This window comes from Mustelus asterias, chromosome 1 (assembly GCF_964213995.1).
Source record: "Mustelus asterias chromosome 1, sMusAst1.hap1.1, whole genome shotgun sequence".
Classification (NCBI taxonomy): Eukaryota; Metazoa; Chordata; class Chondrichthyes; order Carcharhiniformes; family Triakidae; genus Mustelus; species Mustelus asterias.
This window is the reverse complement of record NC_135801.1, coordinates 169,442,021-169,458,222: the sequence shown is the minus strand read 5'-3', so window position 1 is coordinate 169,458,222 and position 16,202 is coordinate 169,442,021. Positions and strand designations below refer to the sequence as shown.

At 42.7% G+C, this 16,202-nt stretch overlaps 1 protein-coding gene across 2 annotated transcripts in view; it reads right to left on the bottom strand.

Annotated features, from left to right (window-relative positions):
* Nucleotides 1-931: 931 nt before the first annotated feature.
* The window catches only part of nelfa (negative elongation factor complex member A), a 51,034-nt gene continuing 35,763 nt past the window's right edge, over nt 932-16,202 (bottom strand). For both annotated transcript variants that reach the window (XM_078222892.1, XM_078222895.1), the window contains exons 7-11: nt 11,905-11,993; nt 11,216-11,327; nt 9,219-9,529; nt 5,306-5,405; nt 932-1,893 (exon numbers count right to left, since the gene is read on the bottom strand). In XM_078222892.1, coding sequence (XP_078079018.1) covers nt 1,709-1,893; nt 5,306-5,405; nt 9,219-9,529; nt 11,216-11,327; nt 11,905-11,993 — 797 coding nt within the window. In that variant the 3' untranslated portion in view covers nt 932-1,708. The remainder of the gene's footprint in view (nt 1,894-5,305; nt 5,406-9,218; nt 9,530-11,215; nt 11,328-11,904; nt 11,994-16,202) is intronic.

The window sequence follows — 16,202 nt, the reverse complement described above, 5'->3', positions numbered from 1 at the left end:
GTTAATTCACAGAGACTGTGGAGAACTCCGTGAATGGGTCCAGTAAGGCTAAGAGAAATAAAACACAGGGAGAATGTACAAAACATGGCACTTTTTTTCTGATGGTCTGAAGTGTGTTTGCTTTAATGCTTTGGTTAGGCCGCATTTGGAGTATTGTGTATAATTCTGGTTGCTATACTACCGGAAGGATGCTGATGCATTGGAAAGGGTGCAGAAGAAATTTACCAGGATGTTGTCTGGTTTGGAGGAAAATATAAAGAAAGGTTGAACAAACTTAGATTGTTTTTATTGGAGCGTCAGGTGTTTTTATTGGAGCGTCAGAGGATGAGGGGGGACCTGATAGTTTACAAGATAACAGGCTTGGATAGAGGGGATAGTCAGAGTCTTTTTCCCAGGGTTGAAGGGTCAATTACTCGGGGGCATAGATTGAGACTGAAGGGGGGGGGGAGAAAGTTTAAGAGAGATGCAAGGGGCAAGGCTGGAATTGAACCCAGGTCCCTGGCACAGTGAGGCAGCAGTGCTAACCACTGCCACCATTCCACCCATCACTGTACAATAACATAAAATGTTGGAAACAAAAAGCACATCAGGCAGCAGCATCTTGTGGAGAGAGAAACACCGTTAACCGAAATCTCCACAGATGTTGTCTGACGTGCTGCATCTTTCCAGCAGTGTTAGTATTTCAGATTTCCAGTAGTTAGTGTTCTGCTTTTGTACGACGAGCAGTTTCTGCACAGCTTCCATTAAGTGTTAATGGAATAAAGGCACAAGTTATTACAGCAGTTACTGCAAAAATAGGTGATTAAATTTCACTGCAGCTGTCTGACACCAAGAACAAAGGTGACAAAGCTGCTCATTTGAAGAAAGAGTTCTGAATATATTGATTACCCACCACTCCCACATAAGTGAAGAACCAATGAAATAATTGACTCCAGTTACAATGTAATTTTATTGTGCTTGGTACTGTACGTCCCTTAAGCTTTGACAGTTCAACCAGCTGCCTAAACACATGAAAACCAATTATGGCTGTGCATTCTCTAAACTGCACATATTTTCCATAGAAAATCTAATTATTTTACATCTTACACTGTACGAGAGAGCACGCAAAAGAAAAAAAGTGTGAGAAACCTAGAATCTTTACAACTGTACAAAAAATAGAAAAATGTTGTTAAATCATGCTGCCTCTGCAACAAATACTTTACAAAACTCAATGTGACTTTGTGAAGGCACCAGATACCAGGAAATCGCCTGGCTTTCCAATGCTCTCCAGTTCAAACCCCACTGTTAAAAGTGAACCAAATCTAAGCTGCTAAATGATCTCCCCACGGTATTTCAGAAATGACAGACCAACTCAAGGCTGCAGCTAAGTGGTCCTCCTTTCAGCCATAACTAAGGTCCACATGCTTTCCACAAATCAAAGAGTTTTCATGCTGGAGTTGTTGGTGTAGCTGGAGACTGGACCATCATTGAAAAAGACATTGACACGACAGGAGACAAAAAAAAAACACATCAACTGCAGGAACTCATTTCTCTATTCATCGCGTCCCACTCTCTGGTGGCCCTAAATTCTGTGTCACAATCTGTTATATAGGTGCCCCCTGCACATGTTTTAGAACGGTCTGTAAATACAATCATTGAAGCTCAGGTCAGTGGTAATCAGGATAACAACGTTGGATTTGGTCCACGAGTTCTTGGTCCTGGGGAACTCTCAGGACACATTTGTGATAGGCTTGTACTTCTTCAGTCTGGTCCATTGGCCTGTGGCGTAGTTCATTTCAAAGACAGTATCTACCAGCATTGTGGTGCTCCCTGTGCCATCTGCCTTTGGTAGAACCTCCGTATGTTCGCTCAGTTTGATTTGAATGATATCACCTTGCTCTGGACATGGGTTTTCTGAAGGAATAAAATGATAATCAGTTTTGCATAGTAAACCATCACAAATATTAACAGTAAGTGTCAGCCAGACTGTAGGCATTTACATAGGAAACACTCTTTCTGGTTGTATCACAGCTTGGTATGGCTCCTGTTCTGCTCAAGACCGCAAGGAACTACAAAGGGTCATGAACAAAGCCCAGTCCATCACGCAAACCAGTCTCCCATCCATTGACTCTGTCTACACTTTCCACTGCGTCAGAGAAATAGCCAGCAAATTAATCAAGGACCCCACGCACCCCGGACATTCTCTCTTCCACCGGGAAAAAGATACAAAAGTCTGGAAGTCACGTACCAACCGACTCAAGAACAGCTTCTTCCCTGCTGCCATCAGATTTTTGAATGGACTTAACTTGCATTAAGTTGATCTTTCTCTACACCCCAGCTATGACTGTAACACTACATTCTGCACCCTTTCATTTCCTTCTCTATGAACGGTATGCTTTGTCTGTATAGCGCACAAGAAACAATACTTTTCACTATACACTATACATACACCCAATACATATGACAATAATAAATCAAACCATGGTGTAAAATGTGAACCCAACACCGTACTGGTGGTGATGCGATTCTTTTGAGATGATCGAACCAAAAACAAATGAAGTTGATTACAATGCTCGAGCAACAGTTTTTATTAACAGAATAATACTGCTACGTTCCCTCTCAGGTACGGTCCAAACTCAACAGCTACTCTGCATTTTTCCCTCTCCTCATGCATTCCTATACTTATTTCTCTTGTTCAGGTGTCAACCTGACCTTTGTTACATTTCAGGGGTCTAGGTGAATTATTTTTCCAACAGAATAAGCCCGGGGAGGATAAAGGCAAAAATACTGTGGATGCTGGAATCCGAAACAAAAACAGAAAATGCTGGAGAACCTCAGCAGGTCTGACAGCCTCTGTGGAGAGAGAATAGAGCCAACATTCCGAGTCTGGATGACTCTTCGTCACAGCTCTGACAAAACATCATCTGGACTCGAAATGTTGGCTCCATTCTCTCCCCACAGATGCTGTCAGACCTGCTGAGTTTCTTCAGCATTTTTTGTTTTTGTCAGGGAGGGAAAGATTGATTGTCAGCTTGAGGAGTTTAGACTGGAGTGGAACAAGGCCAATCAGCCATGAGTGGCTTATCTCAACAGGCTAAATAAGACCATAAGACATAGGAGCAGAATTAGGCCACTCGGCCCATCGAGTCTGCTCCGCCATTCAATCATGGCTGATTTTTTTCTCATCCCCATTCTCTTGCCTTTTCCCCATAACCCCTGATCCATCAAGAACCTATCTATCTCTGTCTTAAAGACATTCAATGACCTGGCCTCCACAGCCTTCTGCGGCAAAGAGTTCCACAGATTCACCACTCTCTGGCTGAAGAAATTCCTCCTCATCTCTATTTTAAAGGATCATCCCTTTAGCCTGAGGTTGTGCCCTCTGGTTCTAGTTTTCCTACAAGTGGAAACATCCTCTCCACGTCCAGTCTACCGCGGCCTTGCAGTATCCTGTAAGCTTCAATAAGGTCTCCCCTCATCCTTCTAAACTCCAACGAGTACAGACCCAGAGTCCTCAACCGTTCCTCATATGACAAGCTCTTAATTCCAGGGATCATTCTTGTGAACCTCCTTTGCACCCTTTCCAAGGCCAGCACACCTTTCCTTAGATATGGGGCCCAAAACTGCTCACGTACTCCAAATGGGGTCTGACCAGAGCCTTATACAGCCTCAGAAGTACATCCCTCCTCTTGTACTCTAGCCCTCGTGACATGAATGCTAACATTGCATTTGCCTTCCTAACTGCTGACTGAACCTGCACGTTAAAACCTTGAGAATCTTGAACAATGGCTCCCAAGTCCCTTTGTGTTTCTGATTTCCTAAGCATTTCCCCATTTAGAAAATAGTCTATGCCTCCATTCCTCCTTCCAAAGTGCACAACCTCACACTTTTCCACATTATATTCCATCTGCCACTTCTTTGCCCACTCTCCTAACCTGTCCAAGTCCTTCTGCAGCCCCCCTGCTTCCTCAATACTACCTGTCCCTCTACATATCTTTGTAACTTTAAGAACTTTAAGAGACAGGACCTTGTCTAGAACAGATCAACAGTGGCTAAGATAAGGCTGGTCAAGCATGAGCAGCTTATCTCATCATCAGGGTTCTTAATTAATTTACAGACATTACCAAGGGCCACAGTGGCTAAGCTATGCACAGGTTATTTTGGTATTTTAGTTTTAATTGTTCTCTCACCAGCAAATATATAAAATCAAATGAATACCACATCTTCATGGGCTCTTGTTCGAATCCTTCCTGACCGGTTCATTCTTATAGTAGATAAATGGAGAAGAATGGGAAGAAGGAATAAAAACTATCTTTCGATTCTCTTCACTTTCCTCCAACCTCATCCCTGCTTCTAATCCCAACCCCTGCTGTGTATTCACAATACCCTCTGACCTTCCCCTCTATGATTTTTTTATTCATTCGTGGGATATGGGTGTAGCTGGCTGGCCAGCATTTATTGCCCATCCCTAGTTGCTCTGGAGAAGGTGGTGGTGAGCTGCCTTCTTGAATCGCTGTAGTCTATGTTCTGTTGGTTGATCCACGATGCTGTTAGGGAGGAAATTCCAGGATTTTGACCTAGCGGCTGCGAAGGAACGGTGATATATTTCCAAGTCAGGATGGTGAGTGGCTTGGAGGGGAACTTGCAGGTGGCGGTGTTCCCATGTAACTGCTGCCCTTGTCCTTCTAGATGGAAGTGATCGTGGGTTTGGAAGGTGCTGTCTAAGGATGTTTGGTGAATTGCTGCAGTGCATCTTGTAGATAGTATACACTGCTGCCACTGAACATCAGTGGAGGGGGATGATATGGTGGGGAAGCTTTCTAATCATATCAAAATGTATTGAAATGAAAGGGTAGGAACCTTGTTACATCGCCATTGATAGCAATGCCGTTAAGCATCTTAAGGGAGATGTGTGGGGGAGGTTTTTCCACACAGAGAATGGTGGGTGCCTGGAACGCGCTGCCAGAGGTGGTGGTGGAAGCAGGCATGTTAGCAACATTTAAGAGGCATCTGGATGGGTAGATGAATAGGGAGGGAACAGTGTGATATGGACTGCATAAAGGTTTTTTTTTAAAGTTAGGGCATCATGATCGGCATAGGTTTGGACGGCCGAAGGGCCTGTTCCTGTGCTGTACTATTCTTTGTTAACATGTCTCTCTCCACAGATGCTGCCAGACCTGCTGAGTGCTTTTTATTTCAGATTTTGCAGTATTTTGTCCTTCCTGAAGAAAGGAAGCCTGGGTGAGGTTTATCAAACCATATTGCAGCAGGAGTCAACACCTTCGTGCCAGATATGGTGAGAAAGGAGTGAAAAGTTACAACATACCTCTTGACCCGGCCATAAATCCAAGTATGAGGGCTTTCTCTGGTCGGGTAACCTTGTTGGCAGTCTTGAACATTTCTTGGGCTGCATACATTTGGTCTCTCTGTAATAGGCGAATAAAAACAAAGAATTGGTGAAAATAACTGGAAGGAACTAAAGCACAAGTCAACAAAATAACTAGCAATATGAAACAAAAAAAAACAAGATTATCCTTCTATCTTTGGGCGACACGGTGGCACAGTGGTTAGCACTGCTTCTTCACAGCGCCAGATTCAATCCGCATTCAATTCTGGCCTTGGGTCACTGTCTGCGAGGGGTCTGCATGGGTTTCCTCCGGATGCTCTGGTTTCCTTCCACAATCCAAAGATGTGCAGGTTAGCTTGACAGGCCAAGGTAAATTGCTCCTTAGCGTCAGGGGGATCAGCATGGCAAATACATGGGATTATGGGGATTGGGCCTGGGTGGGATTGTGTTCGGTGCAGATTCGATCGGCCTCCTTCTGCACTGTAGGGATTCTCTGATTTCTATGAATCTATCATCCTGGGACTCACATGATGCGATAATGGAGTTGCTGACTAATCATAGTAATCAATCTCTATTAATTAACCTACAACAGACCCAGACATGATGTGAGGAAATCCAAGGTGGAGGAGAAATTGGGGAACCATAAATCCAAAATATCAATTTGTTCCATGTAAATACACTATGTTTAACAGAGTCATAGAGGTTTACAGCATGGAAACAGGCCCTTCAGCCCAACTTGTCCATGCCGCCTTTTTAAAAAAAAAACCCTAAACTAATCCCAATTCCCTGCATTTGGCCCATATCCCTCTATACCCACTGTACCCATGTAACTATCTAAATGCTTTTTAAAAGACAAAATTGTACCCGCCTCTACTACTACCTCTGGCAGCTTGTTTCAGACACTCACCACCCTCTGTGTGAAAAGATTGGCCTTCTGGACACTTTTGTATCTCTCCCCTCTCACCTTAAACCTGTGCCCTCTAGTTTTAGACTCCCCTATCTTTGGGAAAAGACATTGACTATTTAGCTGATCTGTGCCCCTCATTATTTTATAGACCTCTAAGATCACCCCTCAGCCTTCTACGCTCCAGAGAAAAAAGTCCCAGTCTATCCAGCCTCTCCTTATAACTCAAACCATCAAGTCCCGGTAGCATCCTAGTAAATCTTTTCTGCAATCTTTCTAGTTTAATAATATCCTTTCTATAATAGGGTGACCAGAATTGCACTCAGTATTCCAAGTGTGGCCTTACCAATGTCTTGTACAACTTCAACAAAACGTCCCAACTCCTGTATTCAATGTTCTGACCGATGAAACCAAGCATGCCGAATGCCTTCTTCACTACTCTGTCCACTTGTGACTCCACTTTCAAGGAGCTATGAACATGTACCCCTAGATCTCTTTGTTCTGTAACTCTCCCCAACGCCCTACCATTAACTGAGTAAGTCCTGCCCTGGTTCAATCTACCAAAATGCATCACCTCGCATTTGTCGAAATTAAACTCCATCTGCCATTCGTCAGCCCACTGGCCCAATTGATCAAGATCCCGTTGCAATTGGAGATAACTTTCTTCACTGTCCACTATGCCACCAATCTTAGTGTCATCTGCAAACTTACTAATCATGCCTCCTATATTCTCATCCAAATCATTAATATAAATGTCAAATAACAGTGGACCCAGCACTGATCCCTGAGGCACACCGCTGGTCACAGGCCTCCAGTTTGAAAAACAATTCTCTACAACCACCCTCTGGCTTCTGTCAAGAAGCCAATTTTGTATCCATTTAGATACCTCACCCTGGATCCCAAGAGATTTAACCTTATGCAACAACCTACCACGCAGTACCTTGTCAAAGACATCATATCTCAAATTATTCATATAGTGCAACCGAAATTATTTTCTGAAAGAAAACTAATTTACATTTATATGAATTAACACCGTCTACTTCCAGGATCTTTCTAGCAAGTTTGCTCCATAGATTAACCACACATTTGCTGAAATGCTGGCCCGGATGTTTCTAGGGAGGGAGAGTACATGTTCACATGTGGAGAATCCTAGAAATCCAGAGGATGCTGAGCCTTGTTGAATTTAATGGCAGGACCTCATTATCATTTCTTCCTTCTATTTTCCATCCAGGGAAAGTCAAATACAGGAGGCCTACTGATCCTTGGCAATTAACATAAGAACATAACTAGGAGCAGGTGTAGGCCATCTGGCCACTTGAGCCTGCTCCGCCATTCAATAAAATCGTGGCTGATCTTTTCGTGGACTCAGCTCCACTTACCCGCCCACTCACCATAACCCTCAATTTCTTCACTGTTCAAGAATGTATCTATCCTAGCCTTAAAAACATTCAATGAGGTAGCCTCAACCACGTCACTGAGCAGGGAATTCTCCAGATTCACAACCCTTTGGGTGAAGAAGTTCCTCCTCAACTCAGTCCTAAATCTGCTTCCCCTTATTTTGAGGCCATGTCCCCAAGTTCTAGTTCAGGGTTCATAGGCTTGGTGGGGGTCTCCACATTCAAGACACTAAAGCAATGTAACACTTTTCATATGAATGCATAAAATCATAGAATCATACAGCACAGAAGAGAGTCTTTGGCCCATCAAGTCTGCACCGACACATTATGAATACCCGAACTCCCAGCTAATCCCATCTGCCTGCACTTGGCCCATAGCCCTGAATGTTATGATGTACCAAGTGCTCATCTAGATACTTGTTAAAGGATGTGAGGGAATATCAAGTGTCCCATATGCCTTTTCCCCCACCCTCCGAACATGCCCTTTCGCCTTCAGGGATCTGTGGACAAACACGCCAAGGTCCTTCTGTTCCACAGAACTTCCTAGTGTCCTACCATTCATTGCGTACTTCCTTGTCCATTTGCCACTTATCTGCCCATTTGATCATTCCGTCTATATCTTCTTGTAGCCCAAGACACTCCGCCTCACTGTTAACCACCCAACTGACCTTTGTGTCATCCACAAACTTACTAATCCTTTCTCCCACATAGTCATCTATGTCATGTTCTAAATGACAAATAATAGGGGGCCCAAAACAGATCCCTGTGGTACGCCACTGGACACTGGTTTCCAGTCACTAAAGCAGCCTTCTGTCATCACCCTCTGTCTCCTCTACAACTGAGTCAATTTTGAATCCACTTTATCAAATTACCCTGTATCCCATGTGAACTTACCTTCTTTACAAGTTTCCCATGTGGGACATTGTCAAAGGCTTTGTTGAAATGCCCACGCTAAACTCTGGGTCAATGATTATCATTCAACTGTCAAACATTTGTTAGGGCCCACTAATTGGGAGTGAAGGAGTGCAGGAAGGGGTTAGAAGGGATGTGGGGGTGGTGATAACAGGAATCAGCTGAAGATCAGCAGGGGCTGAAGGTCAGTCAATATCGATCAGTAGCGAGAAAAGGCCACGTTTGGCAGAATGGAGACCAGAGGTTTACTTGACGGGCCCTGGGGAATACTTCCATGCTCAGCTGCTCACAAGCAGTGCTCTAAAAAAAGGAAATAGCTGCGATGGCTGGCTGCTCCCATCTCAATTTCACTGCCCAGTTTCCAGGGCCATGAGAATGCAGCAAATTTCCTTCTAGAGGAAGTAGAGTCACCCCTGAGCAATTTGTTATTTGGCAACCTGGGGTATGTTTTCCAATAACCTTTGGAAATTCCCCCCCCCCGCCCCCATTACTTGTCACAATTAACAAAAAGTGGCAAATGCAGCACTGCACAAATGTCTAAGAGAAATCCAGACTGCATGTGACTTCAGGGAGAGTTTGAAAAGGATATATCTCGGTTGTTTTTCCCAACTGCAATTACAGCAATGTGATGACCAAACACTTAATTCATTCAGTACCTTCAAATGGACTTTCTACTTACTGTGAGTGAAAGACTCTTGCGAGGCTGCTGCTGTTGTTGCAGTGGCTGCGTCTGCTGCGGTTGTGTCTGCTGCTGCTGCTGGGTCTGCTGCTGAGGCTGGGTCTGCTGCTGTGTGGCTGTTGTTGATGTTGTTGTAGTGACAGATGCAGTACCTGGGGCAGTGGTGGTTGAGGTAGATGATGTGGTTGAGCTGCTGTTATAAATTGGGGGCCTTTGTTTGAACTGGCCAGGTAGACCGGAGGTAGGCGCTGTTGACTCTTCAGGCAGTCTATTTGTCTGTAAAGCCTCCCGGACTGATCCAACCGTATTGGCTGCACAATCATCACAGTGGAAAGAGACGGAGAAAAGAAACCTTAGATATAACACAAAGCTGCCATCTCCTAATAGTCTCAATACTTATGTGCTACTACTAGCACTTCTAATCAAATTGCCTTTTTTAATATTCTAATCTAAGTTATAGAACGAATGGGATCCAACTACTAGACTAATGTCAGCTGCAGATTAAATATTTTATTTAAAAACATTTATCTCCTCACTATTTTATCTCCTGGAGCTACAGGTTCTTGCATACAATCTTACAATAAAACAGGCCATTTGGCTCGGTTGGTCCATGCTGGTGTTTATAGTCCACACAATCTCCCCTTTCACCTTACTTTGTCCCACACCATCAACACATCATCTTATTTCCTCCCTCACATAATTAGTTACCTTCCTCTGAAAATGCAGTTAGCCTCCATCACTCCACGTGAAGGAGAGTTCCACATTTTCAGCATTCTCGGGATAAAGAGATTCCCTCCGAATTCCTTATTGGATTTATCAGTTACTATTTCACCTTCATGACCATTAGTTATGGGCTCCCCACAAGTGGAAATTTCCTCTCCAAGTCCAGCCCATTGAACCCCTTCTTCCACTGTTGTTTGCTGACCCTCAAATCTTTTCCACATCCTGAAGGGAGGTTTCTGACAGAATTTCACAGTAAGATAGCTAGAATTAACTACTCAGTGGTATAGAGATGGAACCTGCATTCTCCAATTGCCAGGACTCTCATACTAAACTTATCTTAATGCAGCAAATCCAAAGGATGATCCAGGTACAACTCTACAAATATTTGAACACAGACCATCAATTCTTTATTCGTGAGATTTCCTTTCCATTATCTGGACAGCAAAACTAATACAACAATAAGATGGACATAGGAAGCATAAAGACCAACAACATTGGAGACATGGTTGTTCTCAAAATAAATTGCGACAAAAGGACATGCCCTATTTTGCAAGTTTCCTGCAGTTTACCAGTTCACGTACTGTAACAGGGCATGAATATTAATTCTCAGGATGTAGGCATCACTGGCAAGGTCGGCATTTATTGCCAATCCCTGGTTGTGATAAATACAACTGCTCCAGGCTACTTCAAAGGGCAGTTGAAAGTCAACAATGTTGTTGGGGCCTGTATATACAGCCCAGTCGAGGCAAGGACACGGGTGAATCAGTAGGGGTTTTAAACAACAAATCCGACAGCTTCATAGCCACTTTCGCCACTTTTTTCTTTTAAAACAACGACAAACTCCAAGCATGTTTAAAACTGGAGTCACTTTCTCAAACAATTATGAATCACTTTGAATGCACCGTCTGGGTTATTAATCTAGACCTCCGGATTGATAGCTCAATAACATGGCTGTGTCTGAATAGTTCTTTAAAATCAGCCTGTACGACAGCTGCTGTTTTCAGTGCAGTAAGATATTTTATAATCCACAAAATATGCAGAGCAAAGCACTTCAGAAAATTAACCACTTAGGGGAAAAATTCCATCACGACTATCAATTTTGCATTACCAATAAAACTGGACAAGCCTGTGAATGAGTGGCTTCAATTACAGCCTGCTGCCACAATCAGCCCACTGTGTTTCCTGTGCTATTTGTGAAACAAGTCAGATTCATCCCGACGAACCCCTCTTGATAAAATAATCAAATCAAAGGTCACCATTTCCTTGGTATTTACCTTGTGGCGTTTCAGAGCTGGGAATGTAGGAAGATGATGGCACCATACTCGGTGTAGCAGGCAAGTAACTAGTAGATGGTAGTGCATTATCATTATTCAAAGCACCAAGTTTCTGAATGGAACACAAGGGAATATGTGAGAGAGGCAACACCAATCGCTGTGTACAAGCATTTCTGAATGAATGACTGATCAAGAATTATGTGACTGCACGCGAGCAGTTTTCAAGGTCATATCTGCCGAAATTAAATAGCAAGACTTGGTCACCAAGGATCCTTCCAACCCTTTAACTTCGTCCTCTTTGTAATTCAGCAATTAACTAGATTCTATATAAATTATATAGTACAATGATTACCAATATCTAGCAGTGCCATAATATCTCACAAGCTACCCAATATATAGAGCTCCACTCGTCCCCCCTCCAATAAACAAAACTGTTCAAACCCTCATACCTCCTTAATACCTTTAAAAATAACAAAAATTCAGAAGTGATTTTTAAGATTAGAAGGAGTAAAGATTTCCTCATGGCTGAAGTTTGCTAAGCAATTCTAGTTAGCCTTAAGACACTATGAACTCATATCCTTAAATCAAATTGTCAATTGAATTTTTAAAAAATCACTAACCTTAGTCTGTCACTTGAACTAAATACACCACAAGAATGAACTTTGAACTCTGCTGTGAGACCAATTTACCTGTGTAGAGACCAGTCCAACAGCATAATCTGGTGTGACACTATCAACCACTGTTTCCTCTTTGGCAGGTTTTTCTGCAACTTCAGCATCTATATTTAAAAATAGTCAGTCAGTGAGCATTTTGAATTTTTATCCACTCCTGGAACAATTTAAAATAAAACTAATTCTAAAGGGGCAAAAACAATTGACAACTTCTGAAATTATGTACACTTAGTATACTGCAATTAGGCAACCGTGAACATTACCCACTGTTGAAAAGGAAGTTATCCACGCACATTGTGGCATGGTGGCACAGGGGGCAGCAAGATTGGCACAGTGGTTAGCACTGCTGCCTCACAGCACCAGGGACCCAGGTTCAATTCCAGCCTCGTGTCACTGTCTATATAGAGTTTGATGTGGAGATGCCGGCGTTGGACTGGGGTAAGCACAGTAAGAAGTCTCACAACACCAGGTTAAAGTCCAACAGGTTTATTTGGTAGCAAATACCATAAGCTTTCGGAGCACAGCTCCTTCGTCAGATGGAGTGGATATCTGGTCTCCAACTCCATCTGACGAAGGAGCTGTGCACCGAAAGCTTATGGTATTTGCGACCAAATAAACCTGTTGGACTTTAACCTGGTGTTGTGAGACTTCTTACTATATGGAGTTTGCACATTCTCCCCATCTGCGTGGGTTTCCTCTGGGTGCTCCGGTTTCCTCCCACTCTCCAAAGATGTGCGAGTTAGGTGGATTGGCCATGCTAAATTGCCCTTAGTGTCTCGCTAGGATAAATACATGGGGTTATGGGGATAGGGCCTGGGTGGGATCGTGGTCAGTGCAGACTCAATGGGCCAAGTGGCTTCTTTCTGGACTGTATGATTCTACTTTATTCTATCAGCAGAATATCATTGACTGATATCTGAAGCAGAAAGATTATTCCCGAGTACCACTTGACGTGCATTCTCCTAGATTACAACAAAGAGATTTTTAGAGTGGGAGGAGGAATATGGAGTTAGTTTTTGTTCATCGTGATGCACGTGTGACAATGAACAGAAATGTCTTTTGTAAGAATGTACATTAACATTATCCATGTATCGCAATGTACCTTGCTTGCGGGATCGGCGCATGATGAATTAGAACAGTTTTCAGTCCTTCTGAACATTGATGCTTTGTGAAGCTAGCCAAGTTAAGGGAAGGTAATTTATCCATGACTTAAGGAGCATGTTGCTTTGGTCACTGTTCATAGTCCAAAGTGACTGGAAAGCTTAAGTGGACCATATAACCATGTTAACTGAATGACTGGGAGAGATTATTAGCCATGATGTGGAGATGCCGGCGTTGGACTGGACATCGAGATTATTAGCTCCAGGGTGTAAATCTAATGACTGATTTATCTTCTAATGTATTGTAGTTTAGACTTAATCTGCATGTAATGTGGAGATCGAGGGCAGAATAGGTAGAAGTATTTTGAGCAAATCACTTTGTTGTAGTCATGCTGGAATGACGGGTGATACTTCAGTTCTGAATTACAAACTCAATAGTTAAGAATCATATCATCACATGGAATCATATTGTATGATGAGTACTCATGTTGAATTGTGCAACATGGACCTATTATAGACAAAAATCTGATTCCACTGTATAAAGAAACAAAGCAAAATAGAACAGGAAAGCAGTCCAACATCTTTCACTTTGGCACTTGGATGTAGCATGAGCAGATGCAGAGTGGAACAGCCCCCTTACTTTATGTTACAATGATTATGAATACAAATACAATTTCAAAAGGTACTCACATGAATGTTTCACTTTCAACGCTAGCTTTTCTAAACATGAGATTTGTTAGCTCAGTGTAAATTTGTCAAAAATATGAACCAATGCAACTAAAAAGCTTGGTTGAGATAGAGTCAGAGGTTTACAGCATGGAAACAGGCCCTTCGGCCCAACTTGTCCATGCCACCCCTTTTTTTTTTTAAACCCCTAAACTAATCCCAATTGCCCATATTTGGCCCAAATCCCTCTATACCCATCTTACCCACGTAACTGTCTAAATGCTTTTCATAGAATCATTATAGAATCATAGAAACTCTACAGTACAGAAAGAGGCCATTCAGCCCATTGAGTCTGCACCGACCATAATCCCACCCAGGCCCTACCCTCATATCCCTACATATTTTACCCACTATCCCTCTAACCTACGCATCTCAGGACTGTAAGGGGCAATTTTAGCATGGCCAATCAACCGAACCCGCACATCTTTGGACTGTGGGAGGAAACCGGAGCACCTGGAGGAAACCCACGCAGACACGAGGAGAATGTGCAGACTCCACACAGACAGTGACCCAAGCTGGGAATCGAACCCAGGTCCCTGGAGCTGTGAAGCAGCAGTGCTAACCACTGTGCTACCGTGCCGCCCTTTTAAAAGACAAAATTGTACCCGCCGCTACTACTACCTCTGGCAGCTTGTTCCAGCCACTCACCACCCTCTGTGAAAAAATTGCCCCTCTGGACACTTTTGTATCTCTTTCTTCTCACCGTAAACCTATGCCCTCTAGTTTTAGACTCCCCTACCTTTGGGAAAAGATATTGAATATCTAGCTGATCTGAGTCCCTCATTATTTTATAGACCTCTAAGATCACCCCTCAGCCTTCTACGCTCCAGTGAAAAAAGTCTCCGTCTATCCAGCCTCTCCTTATAACTCAATCCATCAAGTCCCAGTAGCATCCTAGTAAATCTTTTCTGCACTCTTTCTAGTTTAATAATATCCTTTCTATAATAGGGTGACCAGAACTGTACAGTATTCCAACTGTGGCCTTACCAATGTCTTGTACAACTTTAACAAGATGTCCCATCTCCTGTATTCAATGTTCTGACCAATGAAACCAAGCATGCCGAATGCTTCACCACTCTGTCCACCTGTGACTCTCCACTTTCAAGGATTAATGAACCTGTACCCCTAGATCTTTGTTCTGTAACTCTCCCCAACGCCTTACCATTAACTGAGTAAGTCCTGCCCTGGTTCAATCTACCAAAATGCATCACCTTGCATTTGTCTAAATTAAACTCCATCTGCCATTCGTCAGCCCACTGGCCCAAACTAATTTCAGGTAGGAAGTGTACAGGTAGCAGGGGAGAGTTTGAATTCAATTTTAATCCAGAGATGGAAGAATGCTTTGCTACGCCATTACTTCACTACCAAAGTTACAAATTTTAAATGTGCAATCCTCCTACCTCATATCTACCTAGTGCCTTATATCAATCATGATGTCTCAAAATATGTCACATGCAAGGAATTTGGAATGTGCTCAAATGCTTATACAAGACATGTCAGATGTAAAATTTGTTAGGGGAAACTGGAAAGACATTATCAGTTTTGGAAGATTTATGCCAACCTACCATTAATTTCAGCTGCAGCATCCAGTTACAGAATTAGCAAATTAGATAGCAATCTTTGACAAAGGGATCCCAGATAAATTCCAATAGAAGGGAAGTCCTTACATCAAGGAGCACAACATTTTTTGAAAATTAAGGCTACCAACGTTTCCAAATGTTTTAGCCAGAATTCAGATATATGGCACAATTAATGACAATTCAAGTTTCAGAAAGTCATGCAGAATGATTATGTGGCTGTGTAACATTTCCTCTTTCTCTTGTGGATTTAAATGATGTGACTATAAAAAGACCGTCAACTTCATGATGAGGGGATGGGGTTGAAGGGTGGGAAAAAGAGACAATCACACAACTGAAGTTGGAAGATGACTGAGGTAAGGTGTGAAAGCATGGCAGAAGAGGCCAATTATGATAAGGCATTTGAAAGACATGAGACACCGTAGGGCAAAAGGGGCTTAGGAATAGAGTTCCAGATTCTGAAGGTTCTGTTACTGGCATGGGAATAATCGGAGTCAGAATAGAAGAGGATGGAAATTAATATGTGGTTCTAAAAGCAAATTGCAGAGATGAGGTGATAACTAATACAAAATCATGGAATGATTTGCAATCCTCAGCAAGGATTATATCATCAATCCATATGGGGACAAGGCGGCAGCTGATGAGTAGCAATTACAACAAGAAGAATGTGAATAATGGACCTGATGTGGTGCTTGAAGCGTGGCTTAATGTTAAATTGATACTAAGGACACATCATCTTGTATTTTTTTTTAAAATGTCTCATTAGAAGTGCTACTTTTGCATGAAATCATTTTCTTTATTTGTTCATGGGACGAGGGTAAGTCAACTACATTGCTGTGTGTCTGGAGTTACATATAGTCCAGACCGGGTAAGGGCAACAGATTTCATTCCCTAAAGGACATTAGTGAACTAG